The sequence below is a fragment of the Rhipicephalus sanguineus genome, chromosome 6 (genome assembly GCF_013339695.2).
Source record: "Rhipicephalus sanguineus isolate Rsan-2018 chromosome 6, BIME_Rsan_1.4, whole genome shotgun sequence".
Lineage (NCBI taxonomy): Eukaryota > Metazoa > Arthropoda > Arachnida > Ixodida > Ixodidae > Rhipicephalus > Rhipicephalus sanguineus.
In genome coordinates, this window is record NC_051181.1 from 72,334,247 (window position 1) to 72,353,082 (window position 18,836).

Below are 18,836 nucleotides of genomic sequence, written 5' to 3' on the forward strand. Positions count from 1 at the left end.
CCGAACCCTGATGAGAGTCAATTTCATCCCCCATTACCGGAGTGTAATTGCTACCGCAGTTTCAGGTAGGTGCCTTCGGAGTATTTCCTTGTTTTAAGTGCGGAGCACTTTATAGGTGCCCGGGCTGCCGTATTCTGTCGTATGCTGTCGTCGTCGCTTGGCGTAACGCAGTTAAAACCACATATAACATAGCCATCTATAGCATAGCCATCTATAGCAAGGGGGTGGGAAAGAGAAGTGAGGCTGAGGAGAACCGACGTTAGGTGAGTAGGAGGGAAAGGAGGAAGCGAAGAGGAGGAGGAAGGTAATATGCTGTCAACTTATGTCGCCGCTTAGCGTCACGCTCGCAAAACAATCTATATTCTATAGCCATTTATAGCAAGGGGGCATAAAGGGAGGTGAGCGTGAGGAGTGTTACCATGGTGAGAAGGTTGAAAAAGGGGAAGGGAGAGGGTAAATCATAGCATAGTCATGTACGGCATTAGGCAGAAAGTATTATGTCTACCGTAGCCATGTATAGCAAGGAGGCGGGAAAGATTATGAGGATGAGGAGGAGTAATTTGAGGGTGAGGAAGATGGAAAGGAGGAAGGGAGAGGGTAAAGCATGACATAGCCATGTATGACGTTAGGGAGGAAAAACTATCCAATGCATAACCATGTATAGCAAGTGAATGGGAAAGGGAAGTGAGAATGAGGAGTGATTTGAGGGTGAGGAGGATGGCAATAACGAAAGGGGAGGGTAAAGCATAGCATAGTCATGTATTGTGTTAGGCAGGCAGAACAATGTGTGGCACAGCCACCTATAGCATACCATAGCAAAGGGGTGGAAAAGGGAAGTAAAGGTGAGGAGGAAGGAAAAGACCAAGGGAGTATGCAGCCATCTCATGTCGTCGCTTGGCGTCACGCAGGCAAAACCGTGTATAACATAGCTAATTATAGCAAATGGGTGGGAAGGGGAAGAGAGGTGGGAAAGGGGGTGAGAAAGGGAAGTGGCGTCACGCAGGCAGAACTGTGTATACCATAGCCATCTATAATATGGTATAGTAAGGGTGTCGGAAAGGAAAGTGAGAGTGAGGAGGGGAGAGGATGGAGCGTAGTTTATCCGTGTATAGTACAGCAGTAAAACGGAAAAGTGAAATGATGGTGAGGAGGAGTGATGTGAGAGAGAGTATGAGGGAAATGAGGAGGGGGAGGGCACCACTGCATCGCAAATGAAGGTTTTCTTTTCCGCCATCGAGGCCTAGCAGGCTGCAGAGTTGGAACGCCAGGGACGCAGATTCTTCAGCTACGTTCGTAGGCTGTGTTCGTGGCTGTCTGCTCCGGTGTCTCGTCCCAAGCGAAGTTCAAGTTCACTTAATAATGTTTTTCCAATCAGCCCCCCAACACACGCTCCTTGAGTTCTTCTCTGAAGGACAGGCGAATCACTGCTCTGAACTTCCTACAGCTTTCACGTTGAGTGCAACTCCATAAATTTTTATACTCCGTGTTATACAGAGCTTTTATAATTATTTCGAACACAGAGCTAAAATGTCACACGGTCCCTTATGCATCGGCCTGAGACGGCTCGAAGGCGAGAGCCATCCTTTTTCCTTCTCAGTCGATTGCATTTATACCCCCCCCCCCGCCCACCTCCGATAGTTTCTTGCAACTCTTTGATGCATTTGCAGCGCTTAAGCGAAATACACAAAAAAATGTCAACCCGGAAAGAAAACGGCACAGTAGGAACGCTTTTCTGCACCTCACGTGGTTCTGCAGTGCCTCCGGGATGCGCCAACGTTTGATCAATCGACGATGTCATGTGATGTCACCAACACGTGAGGTCCCGTTATATGACTTTGTTGCGATGCCACACGCCACTCACGTAGTGCTTTTCTCCGCGTCGCAAAGAAAACCCGCTAAATATGAAGACACATGACAGAGTACTTGCGCACGGCCATCGTGCAATCGGAGGACTGGGTCACCTGCAGCGTTTTATGGCCGTTTTAACGTCTCGGCAGCGCTCGGCCAGCAGCGTGCATTCGCGCAGTCATCCAACAAAAGCTTAGATGCCAGCCGCCATCAAAACACTCTGCCATTTCCCCATGGAGACAGTAACGCTGCAAGCAAGGACCTTGTTCACTGATTGTATGCTTTAGAGCAGCACTGCAGTGCACACCTTTCTTCATATTTCGCGAGCTTTCTTTGCAACGCGAAAAAGGGACTACGGGAGACGTGTACAGGAAACACTTCATTTGGGGTGATTTCTAAAGGTATTCTAAAACTCTGCGATCCTACTGTTGGTCTTCAGCCAATAGAAATTTCGATAATGAAGCATTATAATTGAGTTAATTTAGGCTAAAATTAAAAGTAGCCTGTGTAACTATACGCGAGTGTGAACAGTATGCGATCGGTTCAATTCGCTTCTGACACGCCTCTCCTTTTTTCAAGTGTTGTCTCAAGTTACGTGGGAGAACCTGTGTGACCTTGGGGTATCGTTGTCGAATGGCGTGTCATGGCAACCGCTCACCGTCCTTGTTCATGCTGGCCTCGAAGCACCGTCTTAGCCGGCAAGCCCGACACTGATTCCGGTGGGTCTTGTCGATGGGGCACTTTCCCTTCAGCTCGCCCTGGGCCTTGCACGTGTACACCCGATTGCGGTGGATGCTGCGCTTGAAGAAGCCCGAGCAACCTGCATGGGAAGTCATATCAATCGCTACGCTTCGAATGTGAAAACAGAAATAGAAGTGCATGCAGGGTTGTCAGATACTGTCCTGCTGACCAAGTTTAATACTTATGGGATTATAGGGCGATAAATCAAGGAGATTCTTGCAGTAGGAATCCAAACGCGACGATCTGTCTATATATGGCACCCTATAAAAGGGAAAAAAGGGAACTACATTAGTGTCTTTTAATTGGCCTATACTGCGTAAAACTTGCGGCGTTCCCGAAGCACCTTTGTGGATTGCCACACTCCGACCACGAAGTTATAGGCAGGCGCTAAAAGCTTCTGGTCCAGGCACATTAATACATTTATGGAAGTGCAAGAGCAGTATGCATACACATCGCCCAGCTGCGCCCGCTCTTGTGACGCACGCGTACGCCTTAGTATAAATTAGCGGGAACTATCCAAATGGCAGCAAAGCTGAAATACCTGACGTCAGATTGGTCAAATGTGGCTAAGAAATTTATGCAAAATAGTAATATGCCCAATTTGGAGAGTTTTTAAAGCGAGCAGATATGAAAGCCTTAGGACAATGGTAGATTCGGTCTTGTTGAGGCAAACTCGGTCCAGCCCAATTTTCGGATAAGAACAGCATGCAAAATAGTGTGTTTCTTAAAACCAAACACAGAAAAATGCACACAGAGTCCCTTAGGCCTAACATGACTCGAAGGCCAAAGCCATCTAGTGTTGCTATCTGATCATCATCGTCGTCGCGGTCATCGTCTTGGTTGATACTGCTGCTGATGATGATAATTTTTCGTCAACATCATCATCATCATTATTACTTTTTATTATGAAATCATCATCGTCGTCTCGATGATGATTTTCGGCGCCATTCCTGTTGACCACTACGCCGACGTTCTATTTTCCCGTTTGATGAGGCGTATAAGGCTTTTGGCCTAATAAGTAAATATTATTGTCATAAGCTGACGTTAAGCCAACATCAGGAGCCATTGTTGACATCTGCTATTTTCTGCTTAACTATGAAGCCAAAATCAGAGGAAGTGGAAGAAGCAACTTAAAGATACACTCTTATCAAGTCCTGCTTAAATGCCGGCTATATCCAGGAAAAATGTCAGGTTTCCTGGTTATACCTAGCACTTTAAGTGGGACCTGATTAAGAGTGTAGCTGTGTGTGAGATTCTATTTTTTTATTCGAAAGGTCCATGTATGCCACTATATATGGAATATAGCATCGTTCAAATGTCTTAAGGCGGCACGGATCCGAATGGTCCAGTTTTCGATGACTTTGCCGCATAGTTCCTGCTGAATATGAGCGAAGGCCTGGGTTATGTTTACTTTAAGGGCATTGGTCGATCGCGGCTTATTGACATAGACCTGTGACTTCAGGAAAACCCACAATAAAACGCCTAGCGGGATCAAAACGCACAATCTTGGTGGCCTATTCATGTCAGCACTGCGATAGCGAACCATATACACTCGAATAGTTCATGCAGAGTGTCGATCGCGGCGTCCGCTGTGTTGCACATAGCGCCGCCCTGCTGGAAATACATGTCATCTACGTCCATATCGTTCAAGTCGGGACAAAAGAAATCGGTTGCCATCCTTCTGTACCTCTCGCCGTTCGCGGTGACGGCCTCACCAACACCGTTTTCAAAAATGTACGGACCAATGACGCCGCCGGCCCAAGATCCGTACCAAACAGAAACATTTTGTGGATGCATTTCCACCTGGTGACCCTCGAGTGGGTTGACGTCGTCCCACCTGCTTGTGAACAAGCTATTCATTCGAAAATGCGCTTCGTCGCAAAAGAAGATAAAATGGGCGAAACGCCCACAACGTTCGCACGAACAGAGTCATTTTGGTGATCAAATTTTATTATTTCGACGCGCTGCTCAATCGTGTAGCTTGCCACAGTGATTTGGCATCAGTGACCGAACAATAATACTAAACGGGCACACAGACGTCAACAAAACAACGTGGCCGCCACAGGTTGCAAACATCGACCTACCCTATAATAATTAAAAAACCCTATATACACCAAGGTATGGATTGTGTGCCCGTGAACATATACACATTCATGAGGACAGCATCATCCCACGATGAATAAACGGCTACATGCATGGTTGTCGACAATTATATTAATAGAGACACGGCCAACACTACTGATACCAGGATGTTTTTGTTTCACTCCCGCCACATATTTATCCGCGCCAAATGGTCCGCTCCATTTTTTTCTGTATAATTTTGCCCCATTGCTCGATCGACGTCACTTCCTGCCAACGCCTGCATTATATAACTGCTCAGAACTTATTCAATAGTTTTAGTACTGCTTACTCTTTTTAGACATGTGTTCAGGCGAGCAAACAACAATAGCATTAGAAGACTCAAATGAAAATGCTACACACTAAACAAAAATAACCAGAAACGGGAGTAAACTGCTTGTCCTCTAGCGCACAACCTTTCCTGGGTTTTTTTTTACACGTACCAGTCGCGGTAAAAATTTACTCTCACGCTAACCGAGTTTTTGAACGTAGGAACGGTAGTAATTATTTACCCCGCTGAGGTTTTCAGCGAGTATAGTAAGAGTAATTTTTTACTGCCTTTACAAATGTTTTTCCGGTGATTTCTGAGAGTTTTTTCGCGGTCGACAGTTTCTTTTGGCTGATGTAGTATTTATTTAATCCCCTAACTGAGTTTTCGCGGCTATTTCTGGTGGTTAAAAAAAAAAAAGGAGCGTGATTGCACCATGATACATCGAAATTCGAATTTAATCAACGTAGAAAACACAGTATCCATGACATATATAGAGATAAACACATACACAAACACATATACATACACACGCACACACGCACAACCAATGCAGAATAAAACACCACTTCAACCGACTGCTCCGCTGTACAACCGTACGCCGGCCACCCGGTATATATAGGCACCGCATCTTGACCCGCCATGTAGTGCAGGTAGGAGACTTATGTTTTGCTTGCTTTAACAATAAAGATTCACAGCGCACGCGTAAACTTTTGAGTTTGGCGGCAAGTCGCCATGAGACACACCGACCTTTTTAGTACAAACCCGCCTTATCTCACCTTTTTGATTATCCAATTATTCGCTGGCACTCCGTGTTTGCCGCACCCGCGTTATAGTGCCGACGCACAAACCCGCAAAATATATTTAAGCACACACAAACCACGGCCACTCAACAATTTTTCCATTGCGCAGCGGTGCACAAACACAGTAGCAGCACAAATCCAGGAACGCCGGCGAAGTATAGAGCAGCGCCGCGCCTGTACCGGCTCCTTACCGACGGCATCGCTAGGCCTTTTCGAGGAGCACGGCTATACGATGAAAGACAGCTGGCGATTTCCTGAGCATTCTTCGTCGTTGTTATGTTAGACACAAATTAAAAATAACAGGTGACTGCTATTCGCGTTGTCTTACGGAGCGATACACTTTACAACGAACGAGACGGCTCGCAGGCCCGGTTTTCACCGTGCTCGTACTCGCAGTCCACCGGCGGCCGCACGTTGGGTTCCGTCTGCCTCGTATCGGTGCTCGCCTTCACGCTAGATGTTTCACAGCGGCGGCCGCATGGAGCGAAAAACACAGTTTGGAATGTACACAGTTCGGACTGTTCTGTCAAGCAAAATCTATGCGACGCTGGTTTCACCTGCTCCGGCGACGCACTCACATCGGCCGCTGGCCGGCTCGGTGCCGACGACGTAGCGAAGCCTTTTTCCGATCGCTTCGAAGTTGTAGCCGGTCACCCTCTCGGAAGCAACCACGGACGATCGCACGAGCTTGACTTTGTTGCCGCTGGGAGTGTTCTTCGTAGCTCTTCGCGATTCGGCACGGAAGCGAGGTATCCGCGCCGTCCAGGCTCGAAGCCTTGCACTCGTACGCGCACGGCCGCTCGATGATAGAAGAAGCACCTCAGATCCAGCCCGCTGTGCTGCAGCCGGACGGCGACGCGAGTTGAACTTGCCATCCCCACAACCAAACATATACAGCGCAAGCTTCTTACACACGCCTGTCTCAAGGGCCACTAGACGACATATGCCAATGATTTGGGATTCGGGAAAAGCTGCAGCACGGCTTTCAAGCAGGTTTTTTTCTTCGAGCAAGTCGTTTCGTTCACAGACTGCTTTTCTTCCTCGTTGAGCTTCTGCAGCTGCAGTTCCATTACCAGCTTTGAAAAAAAAAAAAAACTGGAAGGGGCGCTCATCGGCGGACAAAAGCCGCCGAAGCGGAGGGCGCGGGGGAGCGAAGGGCGCGGGCGAGGTCACATGATAAGAAACTCTCAAATGGTGGTTAAAAATCACGTGACAGAAAACACCCCACGTAGTAAAATTGGATTATGACATCCTTTTACTACGTCCCTCAGAGGTGGTGGTAAAACTATGTCATGTGCCACTTTTACTCCAACACGAGGTAGTAATTTTAGGAGCGAGGGAGTTTTCAGAGGTAATGAGCCGCAAAAACCCCAATCTCGGCTAACTTTTGCTTACAGTGTATGTGTCATAAGAAAAAAACCTCTTTTTTGTCATTGTTCTTAACGTTATATTCTGCCAATCGCCAGTTTTAACCCTGACATTTGTTTCTCGTGCACCTTAAAAAGGACCCGTGCACATGGCACCAAAATTACAAACTCCATATGTTTGCGTTGATTATCCTGCGTACGTGGGCACTTCTGACCGAATAATAGTGGTGAACGTTGCCTTCAAGATATTTTAATTTCGTTTTAAAGTAAGCGTGAGTGCTTATCCGAGTTTTTAGTACCTCGCGACATCGCCATTAGTATGTCGCGGATAGGGATTCCTCTGTGAAGTTGAGCAAGCAAAGCGAGAATTGTCGACGTCACAGACACGTGCAGGGCGCGCACAATACTACGACTCGCGCTCCACGGGGACTACTTTTCTCCGTTTCCCTCGATCTTACGTCGGGGTATTGCGCTCTAATGTTTGGCTCACACGTTCTCAGCAGCTTCGACTACCGATCGGCAGCGTTTTCTTACCATGCATGGTGAAAAAGTGTTGCAGGTCCCCTTTCAGCCAGTGGCTTTTTGAGTACAGTAAGGAACGTTTCCGTTATTATATTTTTTTTTCGAGGGGGCATGTTCTTGAGAGTGGGTGCCTGGAAGATGCGTCTGCCACGCGTCGTACAGAAATTTTGCTAGGAGAACGTGACTGGTGCGTCACACCATAACCGATAACGCAGCACCCCCGTCGTTTCATTGTCTACCGCACGCGGGACCTCGGTTCAAAAAGAGTCCTCTCAAGATTACCAAAGCTTGAGCGCACGTGATCTTGTGGCACTCCACCACGGTGGGGCGTTATTTTGTTATGATTCAGGCTGGCGTTTTATGGTGACGCCACAATTGGTCATAATTAACGACGCTCATACGACACGTGCAGTAGTTACGAATCAGATTTGAGATTATCAGACACAAAGCTATTAATGCTTAAAGGTCGCAAACAAAGATTTGGCTGTCAGGGGCCCTTTAATGTAATTGCTGTTTCGGGCTTACAATCGTACTTTTCTGTCCATTTCTTTTATTAAGACGTGCAGGCTCTACACAAAATTTGCAAACCAATGAAATGACTCATCGCGCTTGCATGTGCACAACTGGTTGACATATATCTAATGTATGAAACGTGTTTACGAGGTTGCTTACCGTCGCAGCTGTATATTCCGTAGTGTTTCCCTGAACTCCTGTCGCCGCAGACTCTACAAGGAATGTCCAGGAGGCGATCCCCTGCGGTGCCAGCGACGGTAAAAGAAACAAGAACTGTCAGTACAGTCGCAGATAATTGCTGCATATATAAATAGGCCTATACTGTTCTCGGTCAATTGTACAGTCCCTTCAGGTTTTATTGTACCGAGCTGCAGAGCTTGTAAAAAGACTGCACGTAATTTTTTGAACTTGATACATTCAGCACCTGCGCTGTGCTTGATATTCTCTGTCTTCCTATGTGTATTACGTAATCAGTTCCTGTTTTATGTTGTACTGATTCATTGAAGTACTTGTACAATGACTTCTTGCTCATTTCTAATAGCATCGTTACCCTTTTGATTCAACTGTTATGCAACGAGAAACGAAGTGCCCCGCCCCGGGCTTTCCATGCATAGTCGTATTCCTTTATGCATATCACAGGGAGCGGCCGGGGCCAGCCGCCTTCCTAATCACCTAAGGGGGGCACTCGATACCTGTATTCTCTCGGGCCTGTCCCGTCATTGCTTAAAGGGCAGGGTTTTGGCCACGCAGGTTTTTGACGATAATGACAGCCGAAGGCCCTGATATTGCATTTCAAGGACAATGTATTTCCCATCTTTACTCCCGGAAAACCAGGGACCGTAGGCAGGCTATTGTGAGGAGCCCATCATCACTTCATTTTAATTTTTTATTCATTGTGGAGCATTATCGGGGTATTTTCGACTGAACGGGGGGGGGGGGGGGAGTGTTCCGCTGAAACTTTGCGTATACACGCCGGCCATAGCGGGGACCGCGGAATAATTCTATCCACGTAGGTTTTGTTATACAAGCGCGCAAAATTAGATCGCTTCCTACGGTGCTGCCATCTATACGTCACCCTTCGACTATACACAGACAACTAGAGCCACTTTTGCCATGCATCCTGAGCCTGTACCTGAAGAATAAACAGTTCCACTTCCGCTCTCGCCTGGACTGATACCATATCCATGGCGATCCAAAAACGAACGCAACGGCTGTTCAACATGCGCCAAGAAATTTGAGTACGCCGATATAGTTACATTTCGCATTCATCGGAGTGCGGCCGCCGGGGCCAGGAATCGAGCCCGCACCCCCGAATTACCTGCGCAGCATCTTAGTCCCTAAGCTATACTATAGCGGTTTCATGGTTAGCGCTAAAAATGACAAGGACAAAGAACATCGTTCGTGTAACGCTGACTTGAAAGCAAGAAATATTCAGTCAATAAATATGAGCACTATTATATCAGTCCCCATGCAACTTTACAACCTTCCCAACATCCCGCGCAGTTGTTTAAAGGCTGCAAATTGCAGCTATGAGCGTTCTAATTTCCAAACTACGGGACAACAATTATAAGCACAATATTTCTGCTAGTTTCAGGTTCGCGATGCGCAGGATTGGAATAGCTAGCCGCAGACGTTTGTTTGACAGGCGCAAAGATGAGCTCGTAAGAACACAAGATGCGGTCACTTCGCAGCAGTCGAGGTTACGCCTTTAAAAGAATAATTAATTCCGCAGTAACTCTTTATAGCCCATTCGCCATCGTTCGACAAAACTCCTTCGTAACGACATTCCTTCGGCCTGTATCAATAAAGAAAACAAACAGTGAATATAAATTAAAGAAATTGAATGGAATAGCAATTGGCGACAAGACAATTATTCTCGTGACTCGGTCTATATACGCATTCATAACGCTCCTCTCTCACCTATAGGAATTCATTCACATTTCGAAGAACAATGGGCGGCAGCGGAAAAGGTAATCAAACAATAATAGTAATTATTAGATTAGATTAGATTAGATTAGATTAATATAACGTTACAAAGGAGTCATGTGCTTTTTCAATCTCCCCAGCGCAACTTTTCAAGAGGATGCAAATCGCGAAATAATTTGTTTGTTTAATGCAGCGTCCTTGTTTAGAAAGGGATATTATTACGTAGCGATATTATGAGGCTGTGTTAATGCATGTAATGAATCAACCACCCGTAATATTAACGGAATAGGAGCGAGGGGAAGGGAAACGAAGACGCCGACAGCAGGAGACAAAGCGGCCTCATGCTGTTCCGCGGCATAGATGCACACAAGCGCTGCCGTGTCAGCGTGTCAGCATGTTAGGCGCAACGACAATTGCTGAGGGGTGGAGCCATTTCGGAAAATTGGCAGCAAATATAGTTGGCCATAGTAATCAGTTTGAACGGGTACTGCGGCAAGTTGTATTTCTTATCACTTTAATTTATTTTTTTTCCCTTTACTGAGAAAATAAAACTTAACGCTGATCGAAATAATTGTTACGACTACAATTAAATTGCGATTTCAACAAAAACGATTTATTTCTTCGCATGTTTTCGTAGGCATTGCGAGCGTAATTCACTTTAAATCCGTGTGGGCTGTTCGCTTTGATACAATGCAAGTGCGCGCTGTTTCGCCCCTTAATTATAGTCTCATCATCTACCCACGATCTCATCATCGGTATAAAAATAAAAGGGCTAAGCTTTTCTTTTGATACCGTCTGGTGTGGAGCGTGGTCCTCTGTCGTTCCAATTGTGACCCTTAAGTCTGAAATGCTTGAAGACATCGCTTAAAGCATCTTATGCTCTTACTAAAGGCCAGACTGCCAAGGAGCGTATGTTATGTAGTTGCCGTTATTTCCCGGGTCACCATCTCTTGTTGACGCTCACAACCCTACCAATAAACATCGCAGACGTCGCGCCCGCCCTCCTTTCAAATACCGCAGTACGGCTGCCAAACGCTGGCCGATTGGGTGCCATTCATTCATGACGCGCAGCAAGGGAGAGACACGCCCCCATTGACTTCCCGCCCTCGGCACCGGACAGCGGGACGTCGCTGCAGCGAAGGGCGGTGCGCCGGGAAGTCAGCAAGTGAGCGCCGGACACTCCCGTCAATGAGGGTGGGTGCACGCCAGAGTCCAGGGCCAACCAACCACTGCGTTCCTGCCCTCCTTTTCCTACGCTCCCTTCGCGTCCCTCCCACTATGGGGAATCGGCCGGACGGCGTTGCGCCGGTGCTCGATTTAACCTCAAAACACTGTCAATAAGCAGCCGTTGGTTAGCGTAGCTGCTACAGTGCTCCTTAATATGGCTTTAGCAATGTATAACCTCGGGCTGTAGTTGGCGCATAACTTCAGCGCATAACTTCAACGTATATGGCTTTCTCTGAACGAGTCATCAATGTTTAGTCACAATAGATTTGTATTTTTGACGTGTGACAAAAAAAAAACACCCATACTGGTCCTCTTTAGTGTTAACCGAATACGTCAGGCACTTAATATGTCAGTACAGTTCTGATAAAAACATTAATTATTTAATAACGAGGTGCAGTTGCACCCCATACGGTGCAAACGATGGAGGGGATGTCACAGCGCAGTAACGATGTACAGAATTTCTGGTGCCGCTTGGAGTTACGCTGATACCACTACCGTCGGAGCATTTTCTTGAACGCCGTCTTCCGTGCGCTGAGCGCATGCAATAATAAATGTAGCCTTGGGCAACCCGCGGTAGATCAGAGCCTCTGATGCGATGATCGCTACGCCTATAAATGCAGAACGTCCTCTCCCTGCTTACCGTAGACGTTACATGGTAAACGAACTTTCTTTTTCTTCTTTTTTTTTTTTTTGATGAAAGCAACTGACCAGTAAATCTTTCTAGGCTATTGCTGAACTCACGAAGCCTGCAGGAGCCGAAAGCTTCGCTACGCAATAAATTTCCTCTTTTGTTCTGTGAGCTAGCGCACAATGAAAAAAAAAATAAAGAAAGAAAGGAAAAACGAAGAGAAGACGAGAAACAGCGAAAAAAAGCTTACGCTTTTCCATTGTGGAGTCACATTTGGTCGGCAGGTGAGGGCCCAGCCGAGCCCAGGGCCAGTGAACTCTCTGCAACATAAAGGTGGAACACACTGGCTGATGAACAGAGAGTATATATAGCGTCCATGCGGCCATTTTCACATACTTCCTGAGTAAACGTTAATCTCCAAGTGAACAGAGACGAAGAAGCGCAGCGCAAGCCGCAAAGAGCCGCTTACCCCGCTCTCCGGAACAGGCCCGTAGCGAGAGGGTGAGGGGTGTGGCGACCCCCTTGCAACCCCGCCCCCTCCAGAAAAATATTCCTGGCTACGGGCATGCTCCAGAAAGTGCGCCTCAATAGAGGGTTTTAGTGTCATGGCGCTGTGTCCCCAAGCTCTTGCGCCCCTTCGTGCTCTCTCAGTACTCTCTCAGGCTACGAAAAAGCTGCAGATGTTTGGGAGAACCCGCATTAAAACTCTTTATTATGTCGAAGTACTTATTGTGGAAGTACGATTATGTGGAAGTATATACGGAGACTATTCAACGCAAAATTATGGGCGTTGTGAGGAGCAGCTGTAAGAACACGGGGAGAAGTTTCCTCCGACGGTGATACAGGCGTTTCTTCATAATTAGTAAAACAACAGCTCGACCCAAATTCCAGTATTACCGTGGTGTATAAACACAGAACATACATAGATAGCTGTGAGCTTTCGCATTATATTGTTCCAGCTAAACTTCGATGGCCTTGCCATTCTCCGGGGCATTGCAATGGGTCGGAGTATATTAGACATGATGTCATTTATATTCCGGTAGATCACTGACGGCGTACAACGATACGGATTGCCTTATTATACTCCGATGTCCAAGGTTAAGAGTTCATTTAACTCCGCACTCGCCGTATAAATGCTTGCCACCTTGCGGCGATACTTTCAGTGGATACCGGAGGAGTGACGCCAGTATAGCCTGGCTAGGCGCCTCAAAACCAACATGGCGCTAGGCCAAGCAATCCTAATCGATCCGACTCGTGACTTGTGTGAAGAGTTCGGCCGCGTTTTTGAACACAGGAGTTAGTTGTGCGTTTTGCGAATATTACAAGTGACGACACGCGTCAGCAAAGATTGTCATCGACAATGACAAGCATCGCGTGGGAACCGTAATCGTGTGATAGTACCGTACGGCAAACGACACGGTGCTATCCCGCGAGTGGTGAACATATCGTCGATTGCAGAAACAGCGACATGTCATCTTTGTGTGAGCTTTGTTTATTTTTTTAACTATCTGCATGACTTTCGTGGAAAACTAGTTAAAGTTTGGTAGCATTCGAAAAGCAATGAAACTGGAAATAAAGAATGAAGTACTTCTAGAAGAATCGCCTCGACACTGCAAAAATGTAGGAGTAATACACCCTGAGGAAGTCATGAAAAGCATTATTTGGACCACATGGCTTTAAAAATGTGAATGACTTCCGTAATTTCGAACATAAAAATGTAAGGGTTTGAAGATGGAATAATTACCTAGAGATATACCTTGCAGTTGGCATAAAAACTACGCACTCATTAAACTCTATCATGAGACTTCATTGGTAACAAAGTTTTTTTGCTATTGTTGCCATAAATATAGCTTAAGTTTTTGTCCACTTTCAATATTGACAAAGGCTTAATCAAGACCTATACCATAACGCGTAATTTATTCTGAACTCTCCAATAAACTGAGCTTACAAAAGATTAATAATTTTTGCTGAAATTAGTAGTGATATTTTTATAAAAAATTCACCGACGATTACGATACTGCCTAATGCGAATTCGGAGCGCAGCTATTTAGGTGTTTTAATTTTGCGATAGGTTGAGCAAATTCGCAAGCGTCAAGGCGACGCGGCGCGAGTGGGAGCATAAAAAATGCCCGGTTTTCGCGTCAACGTATATAACCTGGTGAACGTGGCGTCGCCAACTTGCGGCGCCGCTGGCTGACACGAACGCTGCGCCGGACTATTAAGAGTCTGCTAGAGCGTTCCACGCACAAAGTGTCCCTTCGACAAATGCACGTCTTCCTCTTCTCCCAAGCCTCGCAGATCAACCCACATTCTCGTGCCCGAGCACGAGAGGCATGCGCTGCGCTGTCACAAGAAGCGTGAGCCCAGGGCGGCGGCTTCAACCAATGCATGCGGTCCCGGAATAGCGACTCCACCTAGTCTGTAGGAACCTCTAAAGAGGTCCCACACCTCTCTTTGTAAATAAATGCTTTGCACCACCTCCACCACGAGGCATGGCAGACGCTAATACAGTGGCTCGCTGGCTCTCATGGTGGAAAACTTTTTGGGGCAGTCTCTATTTCGTCCTCGTTCGCTCTATCAGTTACGCCGACGACAACGGCTCCGCTGCTCAACGCAGGAACGGGCTAGCTGCACTCTAGGATGAGCAAATCGCGCTAAAGAATTGTTCTTGGAATGGGATTTGGAAGCTTATCTGCGCGCTCGCGCAGGTAAATAAAATTATTCCACTAGGCTTAATAGAAACAGAGATATTAGTTAGTTTGTTTTTTTTTTAGAAAAAGAACATTTTTTTTTCTTTCCTTCGCTCATGCGCAGGCGGCCGTCGCGTGATATGCAACATAACTTTCTCCAAGACCTATTTAATCGCTCGGGAATGGATTGAGAGGCCACCGTAACTTGATTATGCTGCCACCTCACTTTGTTGGTGCACGTCTCTAGAAAATGCCGAGCGAGATGTACCTCGTATACTCACTTGGCTGTAGGCGCGTGTGAAACGTTTGCTCCTCAGAGACCGTGCGATTGACCCACGCACGGTCCTGACCAAAACTGACCACGCACGGATTGACCAAAAGCAGGGCGGCTTGAGTTCATGGGCGCCCATAGCCACATATTTTCTGCTTACTTTGAAATAGAAAAGGAACCCTTTTTTTTTTTGGCTGACTGGCAGACAGCTCGTGAGAGAGGATTTTAGAAATTGTGGTCGGGCGCGAATTAGTTCCCTGTATACACATAGCGGCGCTTTTCAGATCACCTATATATAGAGTGCAAACACACGAGGCAAATGATGCAGTCCGTAAAGACGAGCACGGCTGCACAATGATGTGGATTTTATTTTTTTATTAACGTGCGACGCTAATTGTTTTTGGACGACTAAAATCGACACGATAAGCAGCAGTCGTATGTTTTTTCTTGCGTCTTGATTTCGAGTTTTAGCCAGGCCGTGCTTTCCGAAAGGCAGCTTGAAAAACACATAGCTATATTATGGCGCCATATTCGCCTAATAATAAATATTATTGCTTCTTTTAAACTACCTCCCAATATTGCGGCGATCGAGCTCAGCCTCTAGACGACCCAGCGTAGCGGCAAAGCCAACCAGTTCTACCTTGGGTACTAGAAGACAACACGTGCTAAAAGGCGCGACGGGGTAAAGCAGATTGCTTATTTCCTCATCAGATAGTTCTAACTACTAGAGGTCATGGTTTCAACCACACCCATCGCGATGGTGAATCAAGAAAACTGATCTAGGTCGTCGTCTCCCGAGGTCGCGTATCCGCGGCTACCATTACACAATATTAACGCGGTAGCGTTAGAGAGCTCGTGTCGCAGAAATTCCGCTGTCGGCGTCGGCACCGTTGGTTGTGAGCGAAAAATCATCCGTGAGCGAAAAATCGAGAAAGTAGTAAATAAAATAAACGATAAAATCTTCGGTCCCAATGGGGATCGAACCCGAGCCGTTCGCGTGGCAAGCAGGTGTCTTACCACAAAGCCACGATGTTGCTTGCAGCTGCTTCGGACAAAAACACTACATAAATGTCATGTAGTGAAAGGAGTCTCGATGCATTTTGTTCGGCAGGTGTCACGACGACAACGAGCCCATACGGTAGGCGCATTCGCGAGGCCATCACACTACGTCGAAAAACGCCGGGATAGTGCAGCCATCGCCGCTAAATACACACACGAAATTTCAAATGGCTCTAAAACTGGACAACTATGTCCATCTAGAGGAAAACATATCAAGCCAACGCAGCAAACGCTAGATAATGTGCTGCCATCTGTGAGGCATTGTGAGAAATATGTCTCGACTTTTCATGGCATCCGAGAGGGCCGGCGCGCGGCGTATATCTTGGAGGCCATGCGACTCTTGCTTTAGATCGAAAGCCTGTAAAATTCGGGCGCGTGCGTGCGTGTGTGTGTGTAACAATACACATTAATAAGTATGCACTTAGTGGTTGAAGTGCGCACTGGGGGCCGGATTTCGCTATCGCGTTCAACTCTTAAAGGCGAAGCTTAAGGGTCCCCCAATTTTTTTATTTCTTTATTATTAATTGATACTGTAAGCCCTTCATTGGTTATTACGGGTGTGTGTAATACACATAAACAGACAAGTACATTAGTGAAAAACAAGAGAAAAACAGCACTGCTAATATGAAGTGCCTATCATGACAATATAATTACAGAGCATATAATTGGCGTATTGTATCACATCTGTTGTACCGGCATAGAAATGAAGAAACACGCCTGATGATTGAAGCAAGGCATATCGAGAATAGTGGTAGCGCATGCGTGAGCCAACCGTCAGTTAACTTGCATAAAGATGAAATCAAATGCCTTAACAGTTATCTTCCACGTAGACCGCCACGCGTGCCGGATTGATAGGTTCGCCTGTTGCATGTGCATGCGCAGATAAGTTTTCGTGCCTTCTTTCTTTTCAGCCGTTGTGCGTCTCTTCAGTTGTTGGTCGGCGTTTGTGGTGTCCTGACTTCTTTCTTGTGTCCGTGTTTGCACGCCCTGTCTTTTAAGAATGTATCACATTCCTTGTGCGGAGCATTAGCGCACAGTCAAGCCGGACAATATCGAACTCTGATGAATCGATTTACCCTTTATATCGAACTATTTTCCCACACGAGAATCTTTAACGACAACGCGTAGGAAAATGTACGGCTACATCGAACAAACATAGTCGGAACACTTCACGCATCGAACGGCCGCGCAGCGCGAAACGCCCCAACAAGTTGGCTTCCCTTCACGGAAGGGGACTTTCCCACGTGCATTCGGGAGAGCGAGCATTGTGATTAAGATGGCACCGCACGGAGCGAGTGTGAACTGCTGCTTGCCGTCACGCACTTACTCCCTTGATTCCTCGTCGCGCCTGTCGGTCCGTCGTGAGTGGTCACTCTTGGCTTCTTCGCTATTCCCCGCTCCCTTTGCTAACACGACTGCTGACGAGAAGAAGAATAATCTGCCGTTCTTCTTAAAGTTGGCGATAATCAACACATTCGAACGTGGAGAAAAGAAGTCTGATGTTATCGCTACTTTCAGCATCACCAAGAAGTAATCGAAACACGACATTGAAGAACAAGGCCAACATTAGGGTGTCAAGGTGGAATAGAGGCGCCCGACGAATACGCACAGCTGCGTACGAAGTACGATGAGGTGCTGTATACATCGATACCGTATTTCATTGCGCAGAACCCGCCCCTGAATATAACCTGCACCTCTAACAACAAATCTCGAAAAAATAAGAAATAAAATAAAAAGAAACCCCTCATTTTGCCGTAAAGCTGCTTTCTTTGCATTATTCTGAAGCTGTGCCGTGAACCCAACATGCGTGACGAAATTTGCACTGCAAAAACAGCAAATTCTTTAAAAGTTTCATATCGAATGATACGCTATACAGAACAACTTCTCGTTCTTTTGTTTTTTTGGCAGTTTTATATATGCGGGTTTGACTGTCAACAAGACAGTTTATTGCTTCTCAGAATAAACTAAGATTTTTTTTTTTTTTTGACAACCGAATCTGGTTAAGAATTTCACTGCCGAATTGCCCCGGGAAAGAAAAACGGCGCTTGCAGCAGTCATTATGCATTGTGGAAGGAGGTATATGTATACACAGTGTGCCTATGCCGTCATGTTTCCTGTGTCTTGATTAGGAAGCACTTGCCGTAGCTTACCTTAGGTGATTATGAATTATACTAAGGAAATAGGTTTTAGCGCTTTATACTCGGTCGTTTTTGTAGTTGTGGGAGCTATGCAAATGTGCACTGTAAAAAACGATTGTAAATTTACAGATAAAATACATGAAATTTCTGTACCATGAAAGAAACTTTCTGTAAATGTGCCATGAAGAAAATCTGTTAAAAAGAGAAACCGAAATTTCCTGTTATTCGTGACCTTGAGCAAAACAAACGACTCAATATTGAACCTCCACAGTTTTAAATATTTCAAAGATTACAAATGTCCATGAAATAACATTTCATGTTTTTCTGGTTTCTCGCACAATGCTATTTTGATTGATTAATATTCGGAGCCTTTTCTGCGGTTCTACATGTATGTATCGGCTGAATAGTTACGGCTGATGTATTTAATAAATATGAACGTAAAGTCAGGAGCTGGAATTTTTTGAGTTGTTTCGCATACTTCAGTTGTATGGCTAGTTTTACACTTTGCAGGCATTTTTACTTGTAACAAATGCAACATAATTATAGCTTATTTTTTGTTTTAGTGTATTGATATTTTTGTTGTTTTCATTACTGCTGGAAATGGAAAATAATGAAAAATCTAGTAAGTAGGGTCATGCTGTCTTTTAAACAGGTATTTCTGCAGGAAAAGCTATTCGCTGTTGTCAGCTTCACCGCAGTGTAGTTGTGTTATGCGGC

The 18,836-nt window shown here is 46.0% G+C and overlaps 1 protein-coding gene across 1 annotated transcript in view; it reads right to left on the minus strand.

Moving 5' to 3' along the window:
* LOC119397333 (protein dissatisfaction-like) overlaps positions 1-18,836 on the minus strand; it is a 332,205-nt gene that overhangs the window by 136,774 nt on the left and 176,595 nt on the right. The window contains 3 exon segments of the mRNA XM_049416534.1: positions 2,507-2,668; positions 8,340-8,420; positions 12,212-12,281. Coding sequence (XP_049272491.1) covers positions 2,507-2,668; positions 8,340-8,420; positions 12,212-12,221 — 253 coding nt within the window. The 5' untranslated portion in view covers positions 12,222-12,281.